Here is a 20,066-nt window from a genome sequence, read left to right on the forward strand (position 1 = left end):
AACATCCTGAATGGCTCTCTCCTTAGAAAGGTCTCATTTCAGGGTAAAAGGGATTCATCATCTTGCTCAAGGACATGGGAGTATAGTAAAGCAGATGCTTGTGATTACAGGGGTTTTAATTTAAGCTTTCCAGTGTCACGTCTGAACTCCCTGTTCCACCTTTCTGTCCAACACTTGTATCCTTCTCAGATGTCTCCACTGTTGATGGTATCAGAGTTCTTGGCCAGACAGAAGTCTCCATCAAGGTGGACTGGAAGAACCCGCGTTCTGAGGTGGATCACTTCAGGCTCACACACATCAACCCAGCAGGACAGGAGGAGGAGCTGAACGTCAAGAGGAGCCAAGAGGCGCGCACCAAACACACTATTGTCGGTAAGTGTTGTAACAGACAGAGAAACAAGTTTGAACACAAAACTTAAGTCTCTAGGGTTGGCTAGCTGGATGTTATTAAAGAAATATCTGCCCAAAGGAAGGGAGGCTGTGCATTAGCTGTGTTTGCCACAAAATTAGATGATCATTTACCTCTCAATATTCTCCTATCATCCTATGCAGAAATATGAAAGCAATGTATACTCTAACTGATATTTTTACCCTTTTAATGATGCAGTTCCTTTTTGTCTGTTTTGTTTTCTTTAGTGTTTGCATCTACCCTAAAACAAAATGTCTTCCTGCAGGTCTGTTTCCGGGAACAGAGTACCAGATATCAGTGCAGGCCATCAAAGGAACCTCTGAGGGAAAACCTTCCTCCGTCACGGGAGCCACAGGTCAGTGTCAACACATCGCCCTCCATGATCCATTTACCCTAATCTGTTACTGAGTGCAAATGATGTATGTAAATGATCAGTAAGCACAACTTTGGGATCAATTGTCTACTGCTGAATGGAAATTGCAGGGATTTGCGTTCGTGCTTACTGTACACCAAGTGTCTGAATTGGATGACACTTAAAATGATGGATCAGCCACTTGTGGAACTGAAACACATTAAAGAAAAAGTGAGGACATCCATACTCCACTTCTGCATTGGGCGAAGCCTCAAATACAGCTCTTAGTTCTTGTCAATTGGCAATTCACTAGTGGTTTGAACGTAATAGGAAAAATAGGAAAACACATAATCTGTCATTCAAAATGCTGAAATGCGATATGACACAACCTGGTATTACCATTGATGCACAGCCAATGATAATGACGTAATGATGACAGCAAGCAAGAAGCGTGATCTTGGGTTAATGATGGAGGGCAAGAATTTACAACCTCATAACCTGGACAGGTCTTAATGGCTGTGGTGAGCCTAACAGCAAGACGAAACATAAGATCAACGATGTTCCTGGTTTGAAGGTCCATCATTTACAGATTCCATATGGTAATGTTGGATTTTAGCGGTAAGGCATTAAGGCATTAAGTTTGATGCCTTTAGTTTAGTGTTTGATTTTTCAGGACATGTGGAAGAATTCATTTTACAGCTTTACTTTAACAGCTAGTCCTGTCATTCAGTTTTTTTTATGGATATTGTTTAAGTGATAATACAATTGTCCATAATGGCACAACAGGTTTTCAGTTTCTCACAATATTCGGCTCAATATTTTTTACTTTTTTGAAACGTTTTCTTACTCTTTTTCCCTCCTTCTCCGTTCTCATTCACTTTCAGAGCTTACTCGGTTCAAAAGCAGTCTCCAGGTCGATGGCTCTTCGGTTTTTAGACCCTAAGGCAGCCAATTTAATGTTTTTTAGTCATCAGAGCTAGCTTGGTATTTTCAAGACTCACCTTGCTCTTTTGCAGCCAGCCAGGTAGTCAAGGGCCCCTGTCACTGCTAATCTTTCAATGTGTGCGTGAGCTACCTACTTGTGTGTGTGTGTGTGTGTGTGTGTGTGTGTGTGTGTGTGTGTGTGTGTGTGTGTGTGTGTGTGTGTGTGTGTGTGTGTGTGTGTGTGTGTGTGTGTGTGTGTGTGTGTGTGTGTGTGTGTGCTAATCTACACCAGACAGAGAGAGGCTTGTCTCCACTCCAGTAGCTACAATCCCTCCTTTTAGCTGTTGCATGAAAAGGCTTAGGGGTGATTGAGGAGGATAGGCCTCAGCTCTGCTTGCCTGCGAGGATGCGCTGGTTTCAAGAACCACACTCACCTATTTATTTCCCCGAACATGCTGTTTGCCATGGGCCAGTGTGGTTGGATTCAAGGAGAGATAAAAGGAAGATGAGGAATTCATGTAAAAAAGAGCAAAAGCAGTTCAGTAAAGAAGACAGTAAATGGTAGTGACAGCAACAAATGATGGTTAATCAAGAGCAAGACTAAGACAGGATATGAAAATGAATGAGGCCCAGAGAGACGATTTCAGTGACATTATATAGCAAAGCATAATGCATTAATGTGTAGCTACTGTTATTAAATGAAACTGAGCTTTTGTCGAAAGAGGATATAACTGTGACTACTGTGGAAAGTATTTTCTATATCTTCTCTATGTTTTCCATTCTTTCTCCCTTTTATTTCCTTTATCTGCCTGTTTAAGTCTTTTCGGACTTTCCTTCTCCTAAAACGTAATAAATAACCACTTAAATGTATTTAATGTGACAATGTGGAAATGCACTTATGTTGTTTCTTCAATATGACAAAGTTATTTGAAACCTGAACACATGTTATATTTACAACGCTATTAAGGGTGCTCATTATGGCCTTGGTATCGTGAATTGTTTCTAGTAAGGGAATGGCTCTACATTAAATATTTACGGCTTGCCTTCACATATGTGCATCTAATGTGGTTCTATAAATGATCCTCTCCTCTTTACTGCCACCAGTAAAGGAGAACCCCAGAGTCAAACTTGAAACACACATCTCACAATCACTAACCATGCCAAAAGTTCACAATGCGTAAAACACAACATACCACGGCTGCTACTGCTGATTCTGATTCAATAAAGTAGCCACCAAGGCACATATAAAGGTTTGAAATATAACCAAAAGCAGATGGACTCGGCTTTAGGCGAGAGGAATGTTTGTCTTTATGTTATCAGGCCATATTAAAGAAACCCATGTGGCTCAATGGGATTCACAAGTCTGCTCAGACTGGGTATGTTATGATATTAACCCAGTTAGTCTGCTCAGACTTGTCTATCCGCATTTTATCTGTACAGTAAAAGAAAATGTGAGAAGAGACATTTGATGGAGATAATAAACTACAGTATGACCCTTTTTGGTTGTTTAATTATATTGGCGTTAAAAGAGACAGCTCTATTGGCCTGTTCGTGTGTGTATGTAGCAACAAGGCCAAGGCACATTAGATATACTGTTCTCTTTTATTGGAGGATTAAATGCAATTTCTGCATTTATTTATGGTTACTGTAATACAGCTCATTGGTATTGATATATTAATAAATGTAGGTAAGTAGACAGCAAGTACATCTGCATTTGAAAAAAACCCTCTAATGATGAAAAACGAATGGTGTAATTTCTCAAAACTGTGAAAATGGCATGCCTTCTACCTCTAGATGTGGTGAAATAAATAGATCAGTTCTGTCAAAAATAATGAATAGCTACTTATAGTACAAATAAATTGTTGTACAACCATGAAAAGCATGTGGATCACCACCATCAGCACCTTCAAAACATAAGTAACACCTGAAATACTGTGGTGTCTAAAATAATGGCACCTATTGACTCATAATTTCCTCTTGGCGACATCCGCCGACCCACATGGCTCTAAAGTACGGTGAGGCTGTAAATGATGAAAGACAGCCTGTTACTGCGCCTTGTGGTCAATGCCTCTGCTGAACATGTCATAATGGATAAGCTGTTTTCCAAATCACCAAAGCCACAGCTTGTGTTCTGCAGCCCGGTAGCCACTTTCGCTGCGCAGCTAGTGAAGTACCACGTCTAACTCAATCCATCATACACTGTTCTAGAGCAAATGCAAGTAGAAAGCAGCTGTGCTTGGAAAAAGATCTACAGCAATAGCATATAGAATATATACATTTTTAGTCAATTTATTGAACATGTCAGAAACAAAACATACAACAATAATAATATATATATATATTTTCTTTTTTTTCTCACTCATAATAATAATTATAACAAAGTGCAAAAATAAATAAAATAAATAAATACATTCTCAAATAGTCTCTGTCATGTTCAACAGGGGCAAGAAGAAGCTTAAAAAAACTTTTCTGGTCCTACCCCCTCTAGCATACATTTTCCGTCATCAGCGACATGTTTGTCTTGTTAATTTGTTTGTTTGTTTGTTTTTTACAAAACTTTGTTTTCACAACAAAGAGGCACATTTTTACTTTGAAGGAGAACAAGGCATTATGTACACACTTTATTTAGATGGTTACTTAAAAATCTAATTTAAGTTAATTTGTAGAGATGGATAAAACGCAAAAGAACACTATATCTTCAGTTTATCATTCATTAAACTAACTTTTTTTGGATAAGATTACATCTGTTGCATCGCTTTGGTTTTAAAGTTACAAAATAAAAAGCAGAGTTCATTCTCTTCTGACTTACTGCAGAAAATCAGTGTTTGTGGTACAAATGTTACAATATATAAATGGTTGTCAAAGCGGTCTGCTGTTTTCAGTGTTGTGTTTCCTTCACTGTGGATTATAGCCAGAAAGCTCTGTTGGATGTCTGGCTGTATAGAAAAACAGTACCACGATAGAGGTTGGAGGCAATATTTTATGGTGATTAAACTTTTTCTTTTGGACATATGTCCAAAAGAAAAAGCACATGGCACATGAAGTGGCTAGATTTTGCCCTACCTCACCCAACAACTTGCCTATTGGACTGCGCATGTGCATTTCTTTCTAACCTACTGCTAGTGCCACTGAAATTACATTTCTACTAGAATGTGTGAAAACTACTTTGCAGTTTCTGCCAAAATTACAACATGCCAATAAAATCTGCCTGGTGGCCTATGCTCCTGTTTGTCTTTCATGCTCACAGTTCTGGTGTGCGAAATTATGAGGTGTAATAGTAAAAAGCACACAGTCTGTGTAAACATTCAGCCGGCCACAAATGTGTATATTATAACAATATACAGACAGCATTGAAGTCCAATGAAAATAAGATGAAAAGGAGTGCGTTCTACTGATCCAGCACTTGGTCACATGACATGGAAGCTATTGAAACAAAACACAACTTTTTAATAAGTTCCTCAATAAAATATTCGTATAAAACGGAAAATGTGTGATCGCAACAGACCAAAAAACATGTGATGGATGTTAGATTGATTTAGAACACGTTATTAAAGTATAGTATATACAATAAACTAAACATTTAGATGCCTAATATGCTTGGCAATTTGCACAAGTAGTTTCAGGCGCTTGCTGAGCACCATTGGTAGCACTCAAGGTGCTTTGACTACTGATTGACCTCTCATTTTCTTGGCCTTGCTGGAAAACCCTAATAAAATGGAGCTATTATAAATTCTTTCTGTGGTTAAGCTCATGACAAACTGTCAAGCAGTGCAGCCACAAGGACGGAAAAGTGACAACGGGAGAAGAGAGACAGAGAGGGGTTATAGAGTTAGACAGCTGCATGGTTCCTTTCTTCTCCTGGAAGCATCATCAATCAATTTTCATGATGCAGACTGCGCACTGACACAAGACTGACCTCCACTGAGCCACAGAGGAATCATCCTAAATGATGATTGCTTTTACATTTCCCTTCACTTCCTCTGTGTCTCTCTTTCTATGCGTTGGTGACTCTTTTATTTGCTGTCTCCTTCCCTTTCTTTGTGCTCTCACTTTGCTTTCATCGACATTCCCTCTGCAGACTATGCACCACCAACTGCTCCGTCTGTGCACCCATATGTCTCCTGTGATTCCTCGAGCTTACTGACTTTGGTAACAGAGGCTCTCCAGTGTCTTCCCTCTGCAGCTCATGCTGTGGAGCTCAATGATCAGGACCAAACCATGGGTTGTGTGTTAGTAATGTTCTCCACAGAGCTCTTTCTCTGAGACGTTGGGTCCTTTGTCGTTCACAGTAGCTATACAAACACAGTAGATGGATAACAGACTTACTGTAAACACTCTCAGTCAGATGATTAAAAAATAAAACAGCAATCAGTGAAATATATTCGTGTTTTATAGTTCATTCTTGACAAACAATGCTGATTCTCTATTGAATTCACATCACTTCCAAACACAGCAATTTAATGATAGTCATACTCTACATTAAACGATTCTCATCCTGCCCCATGCTACAGTTGAGACTGTCCTCTGAAGAAATGTCTTGAGTCTTTCAGCTCACAATATATGTTTATGTTTAGTTGACAAAGCCCTCTGGTGACTGTAGTTGTTATAAGGGAAGCAAAGGAGGAAGTCAGGTGATGTTGTTGTAGAGCCGCAGAGGGAGGACGGAAGGGCCAACAACTTTAGACTCTATCACGGGAGACCGCTCTTCGTTTCAGCCAGTATCAAGGTTTCTTTTTAAAGCTTGATCACGATTGTTCCCAAACTTTAATCCCATTTTTATTATTGTAAAATTAATTTTATCATTCCCCTAAATGTGAAAGCAGAATGTGAAGACTTTTCCAAAAGAAGAAGACTAGAAAAGCAACTCCTCTAAACAGGGTAGAAAAAAACAAATAAAGAGCGACAAAAGGCCAAGAAGACAAAGCTCAAGATTCCCCCTAAACTGGGTGGGTCCAACATAGCAGAACCTATTCATTTGTAATGATGATGATGATGAGTAGGTCATAATAAGTCATACTTAAATTACTTTTTTTCGTTGGTCCAGGCAACACAAATATCCAGTCCATAGCGACTGCCCTCATTAGCAAAACGCTAACATCAATTATTTGTTCAAATTAGTCAAATGTGAAGTTTCTACAGTTTCCACTTCCAATTTGAATGGACTAGATAGAAGGATTGATGAAGAACAATCACTTTTTTTTTTGTGACTATTCACGTTCTTCTCTTTCTTCTTCTTCTTCTTCTTCTTCTTCTTCTTCTTCTTCAGGCATTGACTCTCCTACTAACTTGGTCACCACTGAAGAAACAGAGGACACGGCAACAGTGTCATGGGATCGTGTCCAGGCAGAAATCGAGGGCTACATGTTGAGCTACACCTCTGCTGATGGCTCCAGCAGCGACATCCCTGTAGGACGTGAGAGCACTTCGTACAGGCTGGTCGGCTTGAAGCCTGGAGTTCTCCACACCGTCTACATCTGGGCCTTCAAGGGAGACAAAGTCAGCAAGAAGAGTTCAACAGAAGCTGAGACAGGTAAACTTTGAATGGTACCTTGGTTCATGTGTTTCCAAAATCAATCCATATAACGTTTATATAAATGTTTGACAAATACGTTAAAAGCAACCCGGTATCACGGCAAGACGTGAACATGTGACGATTTACCATGCTGGGAGACGTGAAGATGTCACGATTTCGTCCCTTCAAACGTGACAGTTACACGGTATTGTTAACCCATGTTAACCAGTGGAGAAATACCCGGAAATGCCAAGCAAATGCTACCCCGACGGTCGGTTGTTATTGTCAATATTAATATAATAATGATTTATTTTGTAATAGTCACACTCGATTACGCCGATTTTCTTGTTGCCCCAGCTGGTCGACACCTCTTTTAGCAGAAACAAAGGCTACATTAATGTATTAAATTGATGTTAATCCATGCGTGTGGATGTGGAATTAACGGACGTGACGTTGTGTGATTGCGTTGCCAGGCAACAGCTTCGGTTCATGTTCATTTACAAACTCTTCAACTACAACCGTAGCTATATTTCAAAACATGTTAGAAGGCCTCACGAAATACTTTAATGTACATTTAAATTTAAATGTGAAGGAATGTGTGGATAACAAAATACATCCGTCATAAACAAAACCGAAAACAGACGTAGGCAAGATCCTCAGCTCGGTGATTGGATGGTTTAGCCGCAATGCACGCTGGGATTTGGTGTTTATGCGATGTGAAATCCGAAAACATTTTTACATATAACAAATAATAAAATTCAATAACGTGCTTAGTATTATTTTATTTTGAAAAAATGTTTTAGAATTTCCGGTTTCGTTTATAACGGATGTATTTTGTTATACACACATTCCTTCACATTTAAATGTCTGTATGGGAAGCTCAAACAGCTCTTATATGCAATTCACCAATCACTTCACCTTGATCTTCTTTCTGTAGATTTTCAGCAAATTATTATTTTCCAAATTAGCACTGACCCCTTTTAGCTAATGTGCCAAGGACATCTTGAATTTACCTGAAAAAGGCTATTAAACATAATTAGGCTTGACACCTCATTTAATGTAGGTTAAGTTTACCAGGGGGCTGAATGTCTTAGAGAAGTTTAAGTGAATTTTGCTATGTTAACAAAGCCAGGAATGTTGTTTCTCCCGTGTCTCCTGTCTCTTGATCTGTGCTGTTTTGAATGTTAGCAGCTGTTGGTGTCTGTTTGTCTTTTTGTCTCTGAAGAAAGGCAGAGGAAACACGATTTTGATTACTGACTGGCGTATTTCCAAGTTGCTCTAGAAATTGAAAACGTTTAGGACTCTTAGCCTTTAAGCAGTAAAGAAAAGAGAAAGAGTCAAATATATTCCTCGCATTTGTATTGTTTTGATAGTTTAATGCCAATATTATTAATGTTTCTCAGGGAGAAGGAGAGCAGCTACATGTAAATCTCCCAGCTCAAACCACTCTAATTGTTATGAATATGTTTATAATTTGTAACATTTTGAGTTCCGACTTTTCACTCTTGCCCTGTTGCAGGTTTATGATTTTTGGCAAGGCCACAATTGCTCTGGCCACATGGGGAATATCAACTCCTTTGTGTTGCTGTGTTTGTTGAACATATCGGATGTATCTTTCCATATTTTTCTGTTTTTGTACACATCTTCATTTTTTTCCATTAAGGGTTCAGCTTTCAGGTTCTTCCTGGTTACTTTTGATGAGGGAAGCAGACATGTTAGCATGTATGCTCACTCATACATCAACCAGCAGGAGTGCTCAAGGAAGCAAATATCTGAAGTGGCTTGAAACTCACTTTGCTCCTGGTGATGTTAGCAATTGTAACCCCCTATTGATTTATAAAATGGAAAACATGTGGAAGAGTAACTATTATTATAAGGAGTACAAATAGCTTTGGAAAAGCAACATCAATGGTTCAGGTTTTTCTTATCTTTAACAACGTTCTGTCACCATCTTTTGTTTGCAATATTAGTTTGCATGTTCTTTAATTAACGTATATTTCTAATAGCTCTGCTTACATAACAATGAGATGTGATGTCAAACTTGGATTCAGGACCTCAAACAAAAAAAATGGTCACATAGGGAAAAAATAGTCATTAATTATTCTAAAACATTTTTCATATTCTTGATAAGAAAACCACTTGTTTTGATTGAAGAACCCAAAAAAGACCATCAGACACCTCCAAACACATTTATCCAAGTTTGATGTTTCTACCCTCTAACCAAGTAGCTGAATGTTATGTATAAGAGGTAGCTGTGTTTAGTTGTTGTTATGTTTGCACTTGATATATTGTTGTTCTTTCGTAGTCTGAACTAACCATAACTCCCCATGTAGAGCTGGATGCCCCTACTAACTTCTTGGCCCGAGATGAAACTGAGTCCAGCTTCAGGGTGTCCTGGGTTCACACCAAGGCCGAAGTCGATGGCTACATGCTAAGCTACAGCTCCTCTGAGGGCTTGAGTGAGGAAATCCCTGTCGGGTCTGAGAGAACTTCCTACGTGCTGACTGGCCTCAGACCTGGAGTCCTCTACACTGTCAACATCTGGGCCATCAAGGGGAGCAAATCCAGCAGGAAGATATCTACACAAGCGGAGACAGGTCTCAAAGACTTTCTGTTTGAATTCAAATAACTTAACTATCTGATTAGCTATTGTCTAAAATGTGGGATTAAATGCTCATATACATGAAATAGTATGTTGAGGACCCTTCAAACAATGTCAAAGAGACTTCTTTTTTTTACTAGACCTGGTTGTTGAATATAATTTTCAACCAATGTGTAATTAGGCCGATCCCAACTCCCTTACCTTTGCCCTACCTCAAGTTTTGGAGTGCCACAGACAGTAGGGTTTGGATTATTTACCTAAGAAATTTGACACCACTCCTTACGACATCATTACATCATTAGCTGATAAAATAGGTAACTATTTAAATATTTGTTTAAAAGAGGACATGCAAATAACATTACCTCACACTCTCAAATCAGGGAATTTTCATTGATGAACACAATTTGGGATCTGCATCTGAAAGCGCCTCGTTTGGTGGGCTGGATGACCACAACCTGTTTATCCCCTAAGCAAGGAAACAGGACATTCTAGCCTGCATGGCGGCTTGCGAAACGGAGGAGTGGCCCAAATGAGGAAGGCCTTAGTCTGTTACATAGTCCACAACTCTATATTTAAACTACAAGCTATCGGCAAAAGGGGAATCCGAGTCCAGCTTTAGTTTTTCATGAAACAAGCGGGTCTTGGAATACCTTATGGACTGGTCTTGAGTCTTTAGTTTGCATCTGTAGTACAATAACCACCTCCTCTAACATCTTCCTCTAGACCTGGATGCTCCTGCTAACCTCTTAGCCCGAGATGAGACAGAGTCCAGCTTCAGCGTGTCATGGGATCCAGTCCAGGCAGAAATTGATGGCTACATCCTCACCTACAGCTCCTCTGAGGGCTCTAGTGAGGAAATCCGAGTCGGGTCTGACAGCAGCTCTTACAGGCTGACTGGCCTGAGGCCTGGTGTCCTCTACACTGTCTACATCTGGGCCATCAAGGGGAGCAAAGCCAGCAAGAAAACCTCAACGCAAGCTCAGACAGGTCTCAAATCTACCATTTTCTTTCATATTGACCACTTAAAGCCATGCCTACATTTAGGCTGCGGCCACACGAGGACGGATTCGGTCGTTTGCGTTACTGTTTAGTGTCATATAGACCGTTCGGCCACACGAGGACGACCGAATACGGCACTAAATGACTGAGGAAACGATAACGGGTCCCAAGGTGGATAGAAAGGCATACGCAACTCTCTGGGGGGTCAAACGGCTCCGTGTGTACGCCCTATCCGAACATTTTCAGATCACTGATAGTGATTGCGCAATAGCCCCGCCTCTCCCCACCTCTTCTGCTCACCTCCGCTTACCCCGCGCCATTTCTGAAGTGTTTCGCCACCAACAACAACAACAATGGCGGATCGCAGAGTTGCTATCGTGCTCCGGACGCTATTGACCATGCTACAGTTGTTTGTGCAACATCTACAGCAATAATGATGAGGCAATAGCCCCGCCTCTCCCCACCTCTGCTGCTCACACCCGCGTCAAAGTAAACTGCACCCTGAATTCAGATTATTTATCTTTCTCTCGATATGGACCTAAACGCGAGTGAAGTCTAATCTGACAGGACGGAGACACGCAGCTCTGCTCCCCTGCAGCTCCTCCCGCTGCAGCAAAACACACACTTCAAGTCAGATCATCACCCTTAGCTATTTTAATTACCTCTCAAACTCCCTAAACTAGTTATAAATATGTTTATTTTTACTGTCGGCCGGGTCACTCATTACTGGATCAGCTGCTGCATGAGACAGACACTGACGCTGTCCGAAGAGAGGGAGGAAAAAGAGAGGCTCCGTGTATTTTATTATTATATTATATAGAGTCGTTATTCATTTGTTTTAAAGCTCAATAAATAACAAAGAAGACATTTGACCGGCACTTTTATAATTTTGTCCGGAAGATTTAAACTTTAATACACGTTGACTGGCGAAAAACTCTGCCCGGTTCCCTCGGCCCCCACCGCGGAGAATAAACAGAAGGACAACCATGCTTCTTCGCTGCTTTTGTGGAGGAAGTTACAGCGCCACGTACAGGCTCCTGCATATGTACTGCAGCTTCTCTATTGGTTGGAGCTAAACGGAGCTGTCTCGTGTGGGCAGACACTATCCGGATAACTATTGCGTGTGGACGGAAGCTTGTTTGCGATTGCGTTTGCGTTAATCCTATGCGTTTAGCCGTTTTCGTCCTCGTGTGGCCGCAGCCTTAAACTGAACTACTTAACACACTTATTTTTTGTGGGACTGTTTATTTTGTATTCTTCATATTTTATACAGTTATTTATTTAAAAAAAACTCTATTTTAAAACCCAAAAGAAAAAAAAGTTTCACATATGGTAGACTAATCGGCTTAAGGAAGTTTCAAATGAATTAATCCGTCACTTCATCCATCTACTTGCCAGTTTCTTGTGCGTTTCACAGCGAGCAAAGCAGAACAGACGTCCTTTTTCCTCAATAATTTACTCCAGTTCTTCCTGAATAGTCTTGTGCCAGCTCAGAGGTGTAATCCATTATTTCCAAGTGATCTTCACACCTCTACCCGCTTCTCTCGAATAACCTCATCAGTCTCTTGTATCCAACAATGTGATCATTTCAGTTACATCTGCCAACGTTTGTGACCACAGATGAAGGAATGGCTGAAGATTGACTATTTGGCACTGGTGTCTCCCTACTAGAATTCACTCATTTGTTGTCTACGTTGCTGCACCCAATCCCTCTTACGCTTTTGTCTTTCTCTTAAGTCCTTACTCTTGTGTAAAAACCCAATTTATCTGGATATTTTGTGAAGCTGTCTGCACATCTTTTCTAGAGAAGGGCAACTTAAAGCGTCAAGGGACTTCTTTCCGAGTTTGACAGCCTATTTCACTCCTGTTGTGGACCACCGTCTTTCTAAGGGTGTCCCAATGACCATCACTCTACACCTTCTAACTACAGCTTTTCACAGCTGCTTGTATGATAGGGAAATGAAACAGAGTCCATTGTGTGAAGAACCTATGATTGGATAGAAAAACATTTGGTTTGGAGTTGGGAATTAAAATAATCTGGCCAGCAATACCAGGCCTTTTTAGCTAACTCAAAGGGCCAAATGTTGTGACCAATCAACGTGTTCCTCCTTTCAACATCAGGTGCACCAGAGTCCAGGATGGATACATTTATGCTTTTTTTCTCACAATCACCATTTTCCCAGTCCTTACACTTTGGCTACCAGGTATTGCCTGAAACCTTCAACATTTCTGGATGAGCTGCAAGGTTCATTCGACCATAGGGGCTCTCATATAGAAGTTTTTTCTTAGCTCTTGCTATAACCGTGACTCCATATGCAGAACTTGGAGCTCCAACTAAACTCTTGGACCATCATCAGAATGTTCTGAGACACAATGCAGTCAAAAATGAATAAACACTGATGTAAGCTCAAGCATAGAGAAACCTCTGTGATCCTATGCTGACTCTGACAAGCTTACTGCCTCTTCCTTTCTAATGTCACATCATGTGGGCAGTGAGGAAGATTTCAATCTCATATATGTAGAGGGTATCTTATTTGTTTTACGATGTAATATATGAAAGTACACATTATTGTTCTCCTTGAAATTACCACTATATAACTAATGTTTGTTAGCAAATGCATGCCAGAAGATTTCATTACAATGCATCTTGTAGTTTGCATCTGTAGTACAATAACCACCTCCACCAACATCTTCCTCTAGACCTGGATGCTCCTGCTAACCTCTTAGCCCGAGATGAGACAGAGTCCAGCTTCAGCGTGTCATGGGATCCAGTTCAGGCAGAAGTTGATGGCTACATCCTCACCTACAGCTCCTCTGAGGGCTCTAGTGAGGAAATCCCAGTCGGGTCTGACAGCAGCTCTTACAGGCTGACTGGCCTGAGGCCTGGTGTCCTCTACACTGTCTACATCTGGGCCATCAAGGGGAGCAAAGCCAGCAGCAAGATTTCAACCAAAGCTGAGACAGGTTAATACTCTACCAATAGGCAGGATTTATTTTGGTTACAACAAAGCCCTCCTCTCTCTTGAAATATCAATCTATCTTAAAATAATGTGGACACATCCTGGAGTGTTTTATATATCTTTTTTATAGATACTAAAAAACGGTGGAAGGCCAACAAACACAAATGTTTAAAAAATTGCTGTGAAAAAACAGATATTGCTCTCGGCCAGATAAGAATTTATTGTTGGTCTGCTGCTTGTGGCCTTTAGTTTAGTGATGTTGATTCCATTTTAGCAGTAACAAGTCCCCGTCTTGGATCAGCATTATGTACACATAAAGGAATGTTGTAGCTTTCATCCCAATAGAGTGATTTTAATTTAAGAGGAAAACAGCATTACATTGGGTTATGGATTGCTGCATACTGTTTGATGTGGCATTACTGGATACACTGGTATTCACAGGGGTCAAGGGTTAGTTATCAGAGCAAGGTCAGTGAATGCATCCTGGGACAGAGAATCACCTGTGGGGCTTACGTCATTTGTGAGACATATACACCTAGATCAGGGATGGGCAACTTTGATGGTGGTGGGGGCCACATAATTGATATACTGGCCACCAGGGGGCCGCAGCTTCACTTGGAACACACACACACAAAAATGCCATGTGTTGTACGTAATTATTAACAAATATACTAAGTCTGACATCTTCATTGACATTTTACAATCAAAGGGAACATCCCCAAAAAATGGGAACTTCCTCTAATAAGCCACTAAACAAATATCGGTTCACAGAAATGTTATTTCATTTTTACAAGTGGCATGTTTGTATTGAACAGGTTATTAAACAGTGCAATACAACTATTTTAAACTATTGGAAAGCACGGAAATTGTGTGTGTATTGAGATTAACCATTAAGATGACATAAACATGAAGTCATGAACACTAACCCAGACATTAGTTGTCTAACTTGAACCTGTCTCTGCATTCACCTTATTCCACAATAAGGGGAATGTCAACACGCCCGCACTTTGCTGTTCCTCAGCAAAGTGCTCCCCCTCCCTCCCGCTGAAATTATGAATGAAAAGCGTAGTAATCATAGATAACACGGCAGGGTCCGTGACAGTTTGTTTTCATCTGATTTCAAATAAACAAAGTATTTTTAAGAATATTAAACTTTTTTCGCCAAATTCAGATGATAAATACAAATGTTAAGCTTGTAAAGGCATAATTACAAGAGGCAATTTAACGTCACAGCAGGCATAACAACAGCCGGTGTTTCTTGTGAGGGTTTCCCCGGGAAACAAACACAATACACACAAATGCGTCACAGATTATTTTGCGGTATTTGAAATCATGTACGCAGCTCGCGACGTAACTAGGAGTCTAGTGGACGGTATCAGTACTACATTTAAAAAAAAAAAAATCCTAGCCCATCCCTGACCTAGATGAACTGCTTAATATGTAAACCCCAAAGCTAAGCTAAACTATAATAATCTACCACATTGTGTTGATGCCTGCTAAACCAAATTAACTGAACATTGCTGTATTATTTATTCAATATTGATAATGTTTTTTTGATCAATGTTACACTAAACAGCAATACATAATTTCTTACCCCCTGAGAAGTTTAATTTATTGAACTGTAGATTTCTTACAAATACCAAAAACAGTTGACACTTAACTTTAAAACTATGAGGGGGAAACCAAAACTCATCCTGTGGCTGGAAATGTGTCCGGGAGGCCGAGGCCAGGTCACTGGGAATGTCTGGTATCTGATGGCGCGTTTCCACTGCAGCGGGTAGCTCGCGTTTCCACTTGGCCTAGTTTTGGCCCGGGGCTACTTTTTCACCTTTTTTTTGGCCCGACTAAATCGTGGTTCTAGGGCCAGGAACAACCAGGCTGAGTCGGGCTGAGTATGCTAAACTAGAGAGAGAATCGCTGGCAAGGGGGCTACAACTACAACAAGATGAACATATTTGACCGTGATTTAATTGTAATACACGTTTCAAAATGATGCCGAAGTAACAACATACTGATACCGGTTAGTAAAAACCATGAATTAATGCTTTGACAAGTCTGCAGACAGACGGCAGGCGAAAAACCTTGTTTTCTAAACGGAGCTTGGCTAAGCTAACGTTATATATGCTCCGACCGTCCACACTCACAACAACGGCCTATACAGACATAAATAAACCAGAGACTGTGTTCGCCATGACACAGACAGTCTGTGGTTTGTACTTGTTTAACTTTTGTCTAGTTTCTGAACAGATATGAAGAGCTGTGAGCTCTGAGTGCTAAGAGCTAACGGCTGTGTTGTTTTTTGGGGCGCTCAATGAAGATGACGTCACGGCTCCGCCTACACTGCGTTACTATAGTAACTACCCCAGTTCCTAAACTGTAATGGAAGCGCAGCACTAAAGTGAGTCGGGCCTAATAAGGCCTAACCAAACCGAGCGAGGCCGAGCGAGGCCTGCAGTGGAAACGCGCCATTAGTGAGGGGTAAAAATAGCAGTGGCCGCACATGGTGAACGGGTTACAACAACAGTATCTTTGTGTGAGCCAGATGATCTGTAAAATCACCTGGGAGCTTTAAGTGAAAGCGGCAACTTTTTCAATTAGGCAGAAAAGGGGCACGTTTTGGATTATTAACTTGTCTCGTCGTAACTCATTCAGAAACGTTTTAGTGGCTACAGACCAACACCGTGCTGGGTTCAGATAGGAAAGCCATGTGTCACAAGATATCATCTGGGACCCATAAAAGCATGTGTTATTTATTCCATTTGTGATTTTATTGCACCTAGTAACAGGCACTATTAATCTGTCAATTTAGACTGTCTTAAACCAACATCTGTGTGTTTCACAGCATTGCTTTTAAAAAATGATGTCACCAATGGCACCCCTAAATCTGTCACTGTTAACACCTTTCTCCCATTACAATTTCATTACATGAAAAGACTGAGAATTGGAGGGTTTCTGAATTGTATGAGTTTTTGACCTTGACCCTGTTCTCCTTTGGGGTCCCTCCTTAGTTGATTATTTCCCTGAGTTTTTGTTAACAAACTCAAGTAGAAGCAGCACCAAAGTTCTTCTGTTTTCAATCCAGTAAAGACGTATTAAATAAACCGTGTGCTTGTGCTGTAATCTCTCTGATTTGCATCAAATCCACAGACATTGATGCCCCCAAGGACCTGAAGGCAACAGATGTGTCGCTGGAGTCTGCCCTTATGACCTGGGTTCCTCCTCTGGCTGACATTGAGGGCTACATCCTCACCTACAGAGATGAGGAAGGCAACATGGAGGTAACTTAGATATATTTTCTCTCTCAGAAATTGTAGACACCACTTCAAAATGTATTCACATATGTCACAACTGAGGTATGAAGGTCAATTAAATCTGTAAATACACAGGGATGTGTCATACAACTGTTACATTGAGTTACAAAGAACGTATAGAAAGCTCAGTTTGGCAATAGGAAGAAAAACAACATTTCATTTCTTATTGAAAAAAAACAGAGCTGCAGTTAATTTCAGATAACTGTGGCTGAATGACAATATTCAACTTAACAAAGCTGATTTAAACTCTATGTTTAAGCAAACAAATATCCATTAAACATATTTTGTAACTCTTTTGATTTTAAAATACTACTGCTAGTTTTTAAATCTCTAAATGGCTTAGGACCGAGGTATATAGACGACCTACTCCATCACTATGAAGCATCCAGGAGTCTCAGGTCTTCTGGGTCGGGTCTGCTCTCTGTTCCGAGAATAACCACTAAACATGGAAAAGCAGCTTTTAGTTATTATTCCAACAATTTGGAACAAACTGCCTAAATGATGCACGTCAGCCGAAACACTTCCTATTTTTAAATCTCGACTAAAAACGCACCTATTTGCCGCTGCTTTTAATTGAGCTGCCCATACTCACACTACAGTACGCCTTTTTAGTCATGTATTCTGTACCTGCTGTGTTTATTTATTTAATTTATTTCATTACCTTTGCATATTATGCCTGTTTTTAAATGCCTTTTTAATAATGTATTTATGCTGTATTTGTTCTTAAATGTCTTTTGCTTTTAATCTGTAAAGCACTTTGAATCGCCACGTGCTGAAAAGTGCTATATAAATAAAATTGCCTTGCCTTGTCTTGCCTTGCCTTGACTTTAAAACGTGCTGAGGTGACAGTAAAAGTGACTTTAAGCTCTGTAGTACGCTGACCTCTTGTGGTCAAAATAAAAATGAATCTACTGGGAGTGATTTAAACTACATGAAGGAGGTGATTGATCTTTTCCTTGATACTTTTTAATACCTTATAATAATAAAACATTAGTCTACCTAATGCATGTGTCTTATTGAAGCTTAAGACAATGTCATCTTTCATAAAGTGAGAGCTCAGTCAGATGAAATGCAATTGTGAATTGTGTTCAGACGGTTGAAAAGCAGATTGGGGCCAGCGAGAGCAGTTTTGCTTTATCCAGTTTGGAGACTGGGAAGAAATACATCGTCACCATCATCGCCTACAGGGGGAGCAAGAGGAGCAAGGTGGTGGAGACCTTCTTCAAAACAGGTCTGTGCACAGTTCACTGAGTCTCTCCTGCTTTTTGTGTATGCTCTTTTCTGAAATTGGAATTTCTATTAGTTTATGTCAGTTTCTCTGAGACGTCACATTGTGAGTATTAAATAGGTATTACCCATTTGTGCCCAAAGAATACATTTGGTATGTTAACGGAAAGGCCAAAACAATTATTCTGATTGGTATAAACTTTTTAGTCCACGGACATGCTCTGGGCAGGTATAAGGATAAGTACACCTTTAAAATGTTTAGATCACATGAATGATCACAATTTTATCTAGTCATATTCCAATGTTCCTAAAATCGAGAAAAAATGCCAACGTTGCACCTCTATGGCCACAACAGATTAAATATCTAGTTCACTGTGACCTCACAACACATGTTTTGTCCATAACAAATAATGTAAATGGTACTTAAGATGGGTTAACAACACCATCACATCTCTTCTCTAGTTGGCCTCGTGAACCCCTTCCCTGTGGACTGCACCCAGGTCATGAAGAATGGCAATAAGAAGAGTGGCATATACACGCTTTACCTTAACAACGACCGCTCCAAACCATTTGAGGGTTTCTGCGACATGGAGACTGACGGAGGCGGCTGGCTGGTACCAATTACTTCCACTTACCAAAATATATAAATTTGATTTCAATATTAAAGGTTCCAACGAGTCACACAGCCTGAGAAAGGTTAATGTCTGAAAAGTTATCCTGAGCATTTCCACATTAGAGATATTCAAGACCTCTGATGCTTCTTTTTTGATTTGTGTTCTCAACTATATAGAAATGCAGTTTTAATTAGCTGGAGTACCCATGAATTATAGTAGTTGCCAGTTATAGCTACTGAAATGTTAGTGTTGGAGATGGTAACCAAAGAAAACATTTGGAAAGATTTGTGTTTGCTGCTTTCAGGTGCTGCAGCGACGTAACACCGGCAAGCTGGACTTTATGAAACGCTGGAAACAGTGCATAGCCGGCTTTGGCAACTTGACAGAGGAGTTCTGGATTGGTGAGCACCGGTTCTTAGCAGAAATTGAAGTATGCACATCTGAACATTAATGGAGCATGTCCTCTTGTCTGGCTGTTCCCTCAGGTCTGGATAAGATATATGAGCTCACCAACACTCCGACTCAGTATGTGCTGAGGGTTGAATTGGGACTGGGCGCAGAGAGAGCCTATGCTGTGTACGACGACTTTAAGATTGCAACGGTCAAGCAGAAGTTCAGACTCACTATCGGCAAATACAGTGGGACAGCAGGTGGGCCTCTTGCTCCTTAAATCTCTTCCAAACTACCAATTGACACCATATGGAACTTACAAAATGTATATTCTCTCAGACACTTCCCTCAAATAGAAAAAGGAAAGAGAACACACAGTAGGCACCCCACCCAGTATTCTGTGGGGTGCTGAGAAAGCTATTCACACTAACAAAAGATGGAATATTTTTTGAGAAAATGTGTATATTCTGTCAGTTACAGACATGAGCTATATGGGGAAAGTGATGTCTCAAGAAAGCAGGGCTTTTGTGGGATTTGAAGCCAGACATATGCAGACACACAGCGAGTGGGAACATACCACAGTGTGCTGAAACAACGTATACTGTATCTCTCTATTTCTGTCTTTTTATTACATTTCTTCCATCAGGGAACTCATGGAAGAAAAGGAAGTGAGCAGAATAACTGTTAGTAGAGAAAGGTTGAACTGCATACAGACTGTTCTGTATTATATAAACATTTAGGCTCTATTAATTTTTTATTTCTAATG

The 20,066-nt window shown here is 40.3% G+C and overlaps 1 protein-coding gene across 1 annotated transcript in view; it reads left to right on the forward strand.

Annotated features, from left to right (window-relative positions):
- Positions 1-20,066, forward strand: part of tnn (tenascin N) — a 36,431-nt gene that overhangs the window by 13,794 nt on the left and 2,571 nt on the right. Inside the window, exons 7-17 of the mRNA XM_034103774.2 lie at positions 190-372; positions 675-764; positions 6,952-7,215; positions 9,531-9,794; positions 10,523-10,786; positions 13,499-13,762; positions 16,906-17,036; positions 18,162-18,300; positions 18,759-18,910; positions 19,215-19,311; positions 19,396-19,560. Of these exons, the coding sequence (XP_033959665.1) occupies positions 190-372; positions 675-764; positions 6,952-7,215; positions 9,531-9,794; positions 10,523-10,786; positions 13,499-13,762; positions 16,906-17,036; positions 18,162-18,300; positions 18,759-18,910; positions 19,215-19,311; positions 19,396-19,560 (2,013 nt within the window). The remainder of the gene's footprint in view (positions 1-189; positions 373-674; positions 765-6,951; positions 7,216-9,530; positions 9,795-10,522; positions 10,787-13,498; positions 13,763-16,905; positions 17,037-18,161; positions 18,301-18,758; positions 18,911-19,214; positions 19,312-19,395; positions 19,561-20,066) is intronic.

The sequence above is a fragment of the Pseudochaenichthys georgianus genome, chromosome 17, assembly GCF_902827115.2.
Source record: "Pseudochaenichthys georgianus chromosome 17, fPseGeo1.2, whole genome shotgun sequence".
Taxonomy (NCBI): Eukaryota; Metazoa; Chordata; class Actinopteri; order Perciformes; family Channichthyidae; genus Pseudochaenichthys; species Pseudochaenichthys georgianus.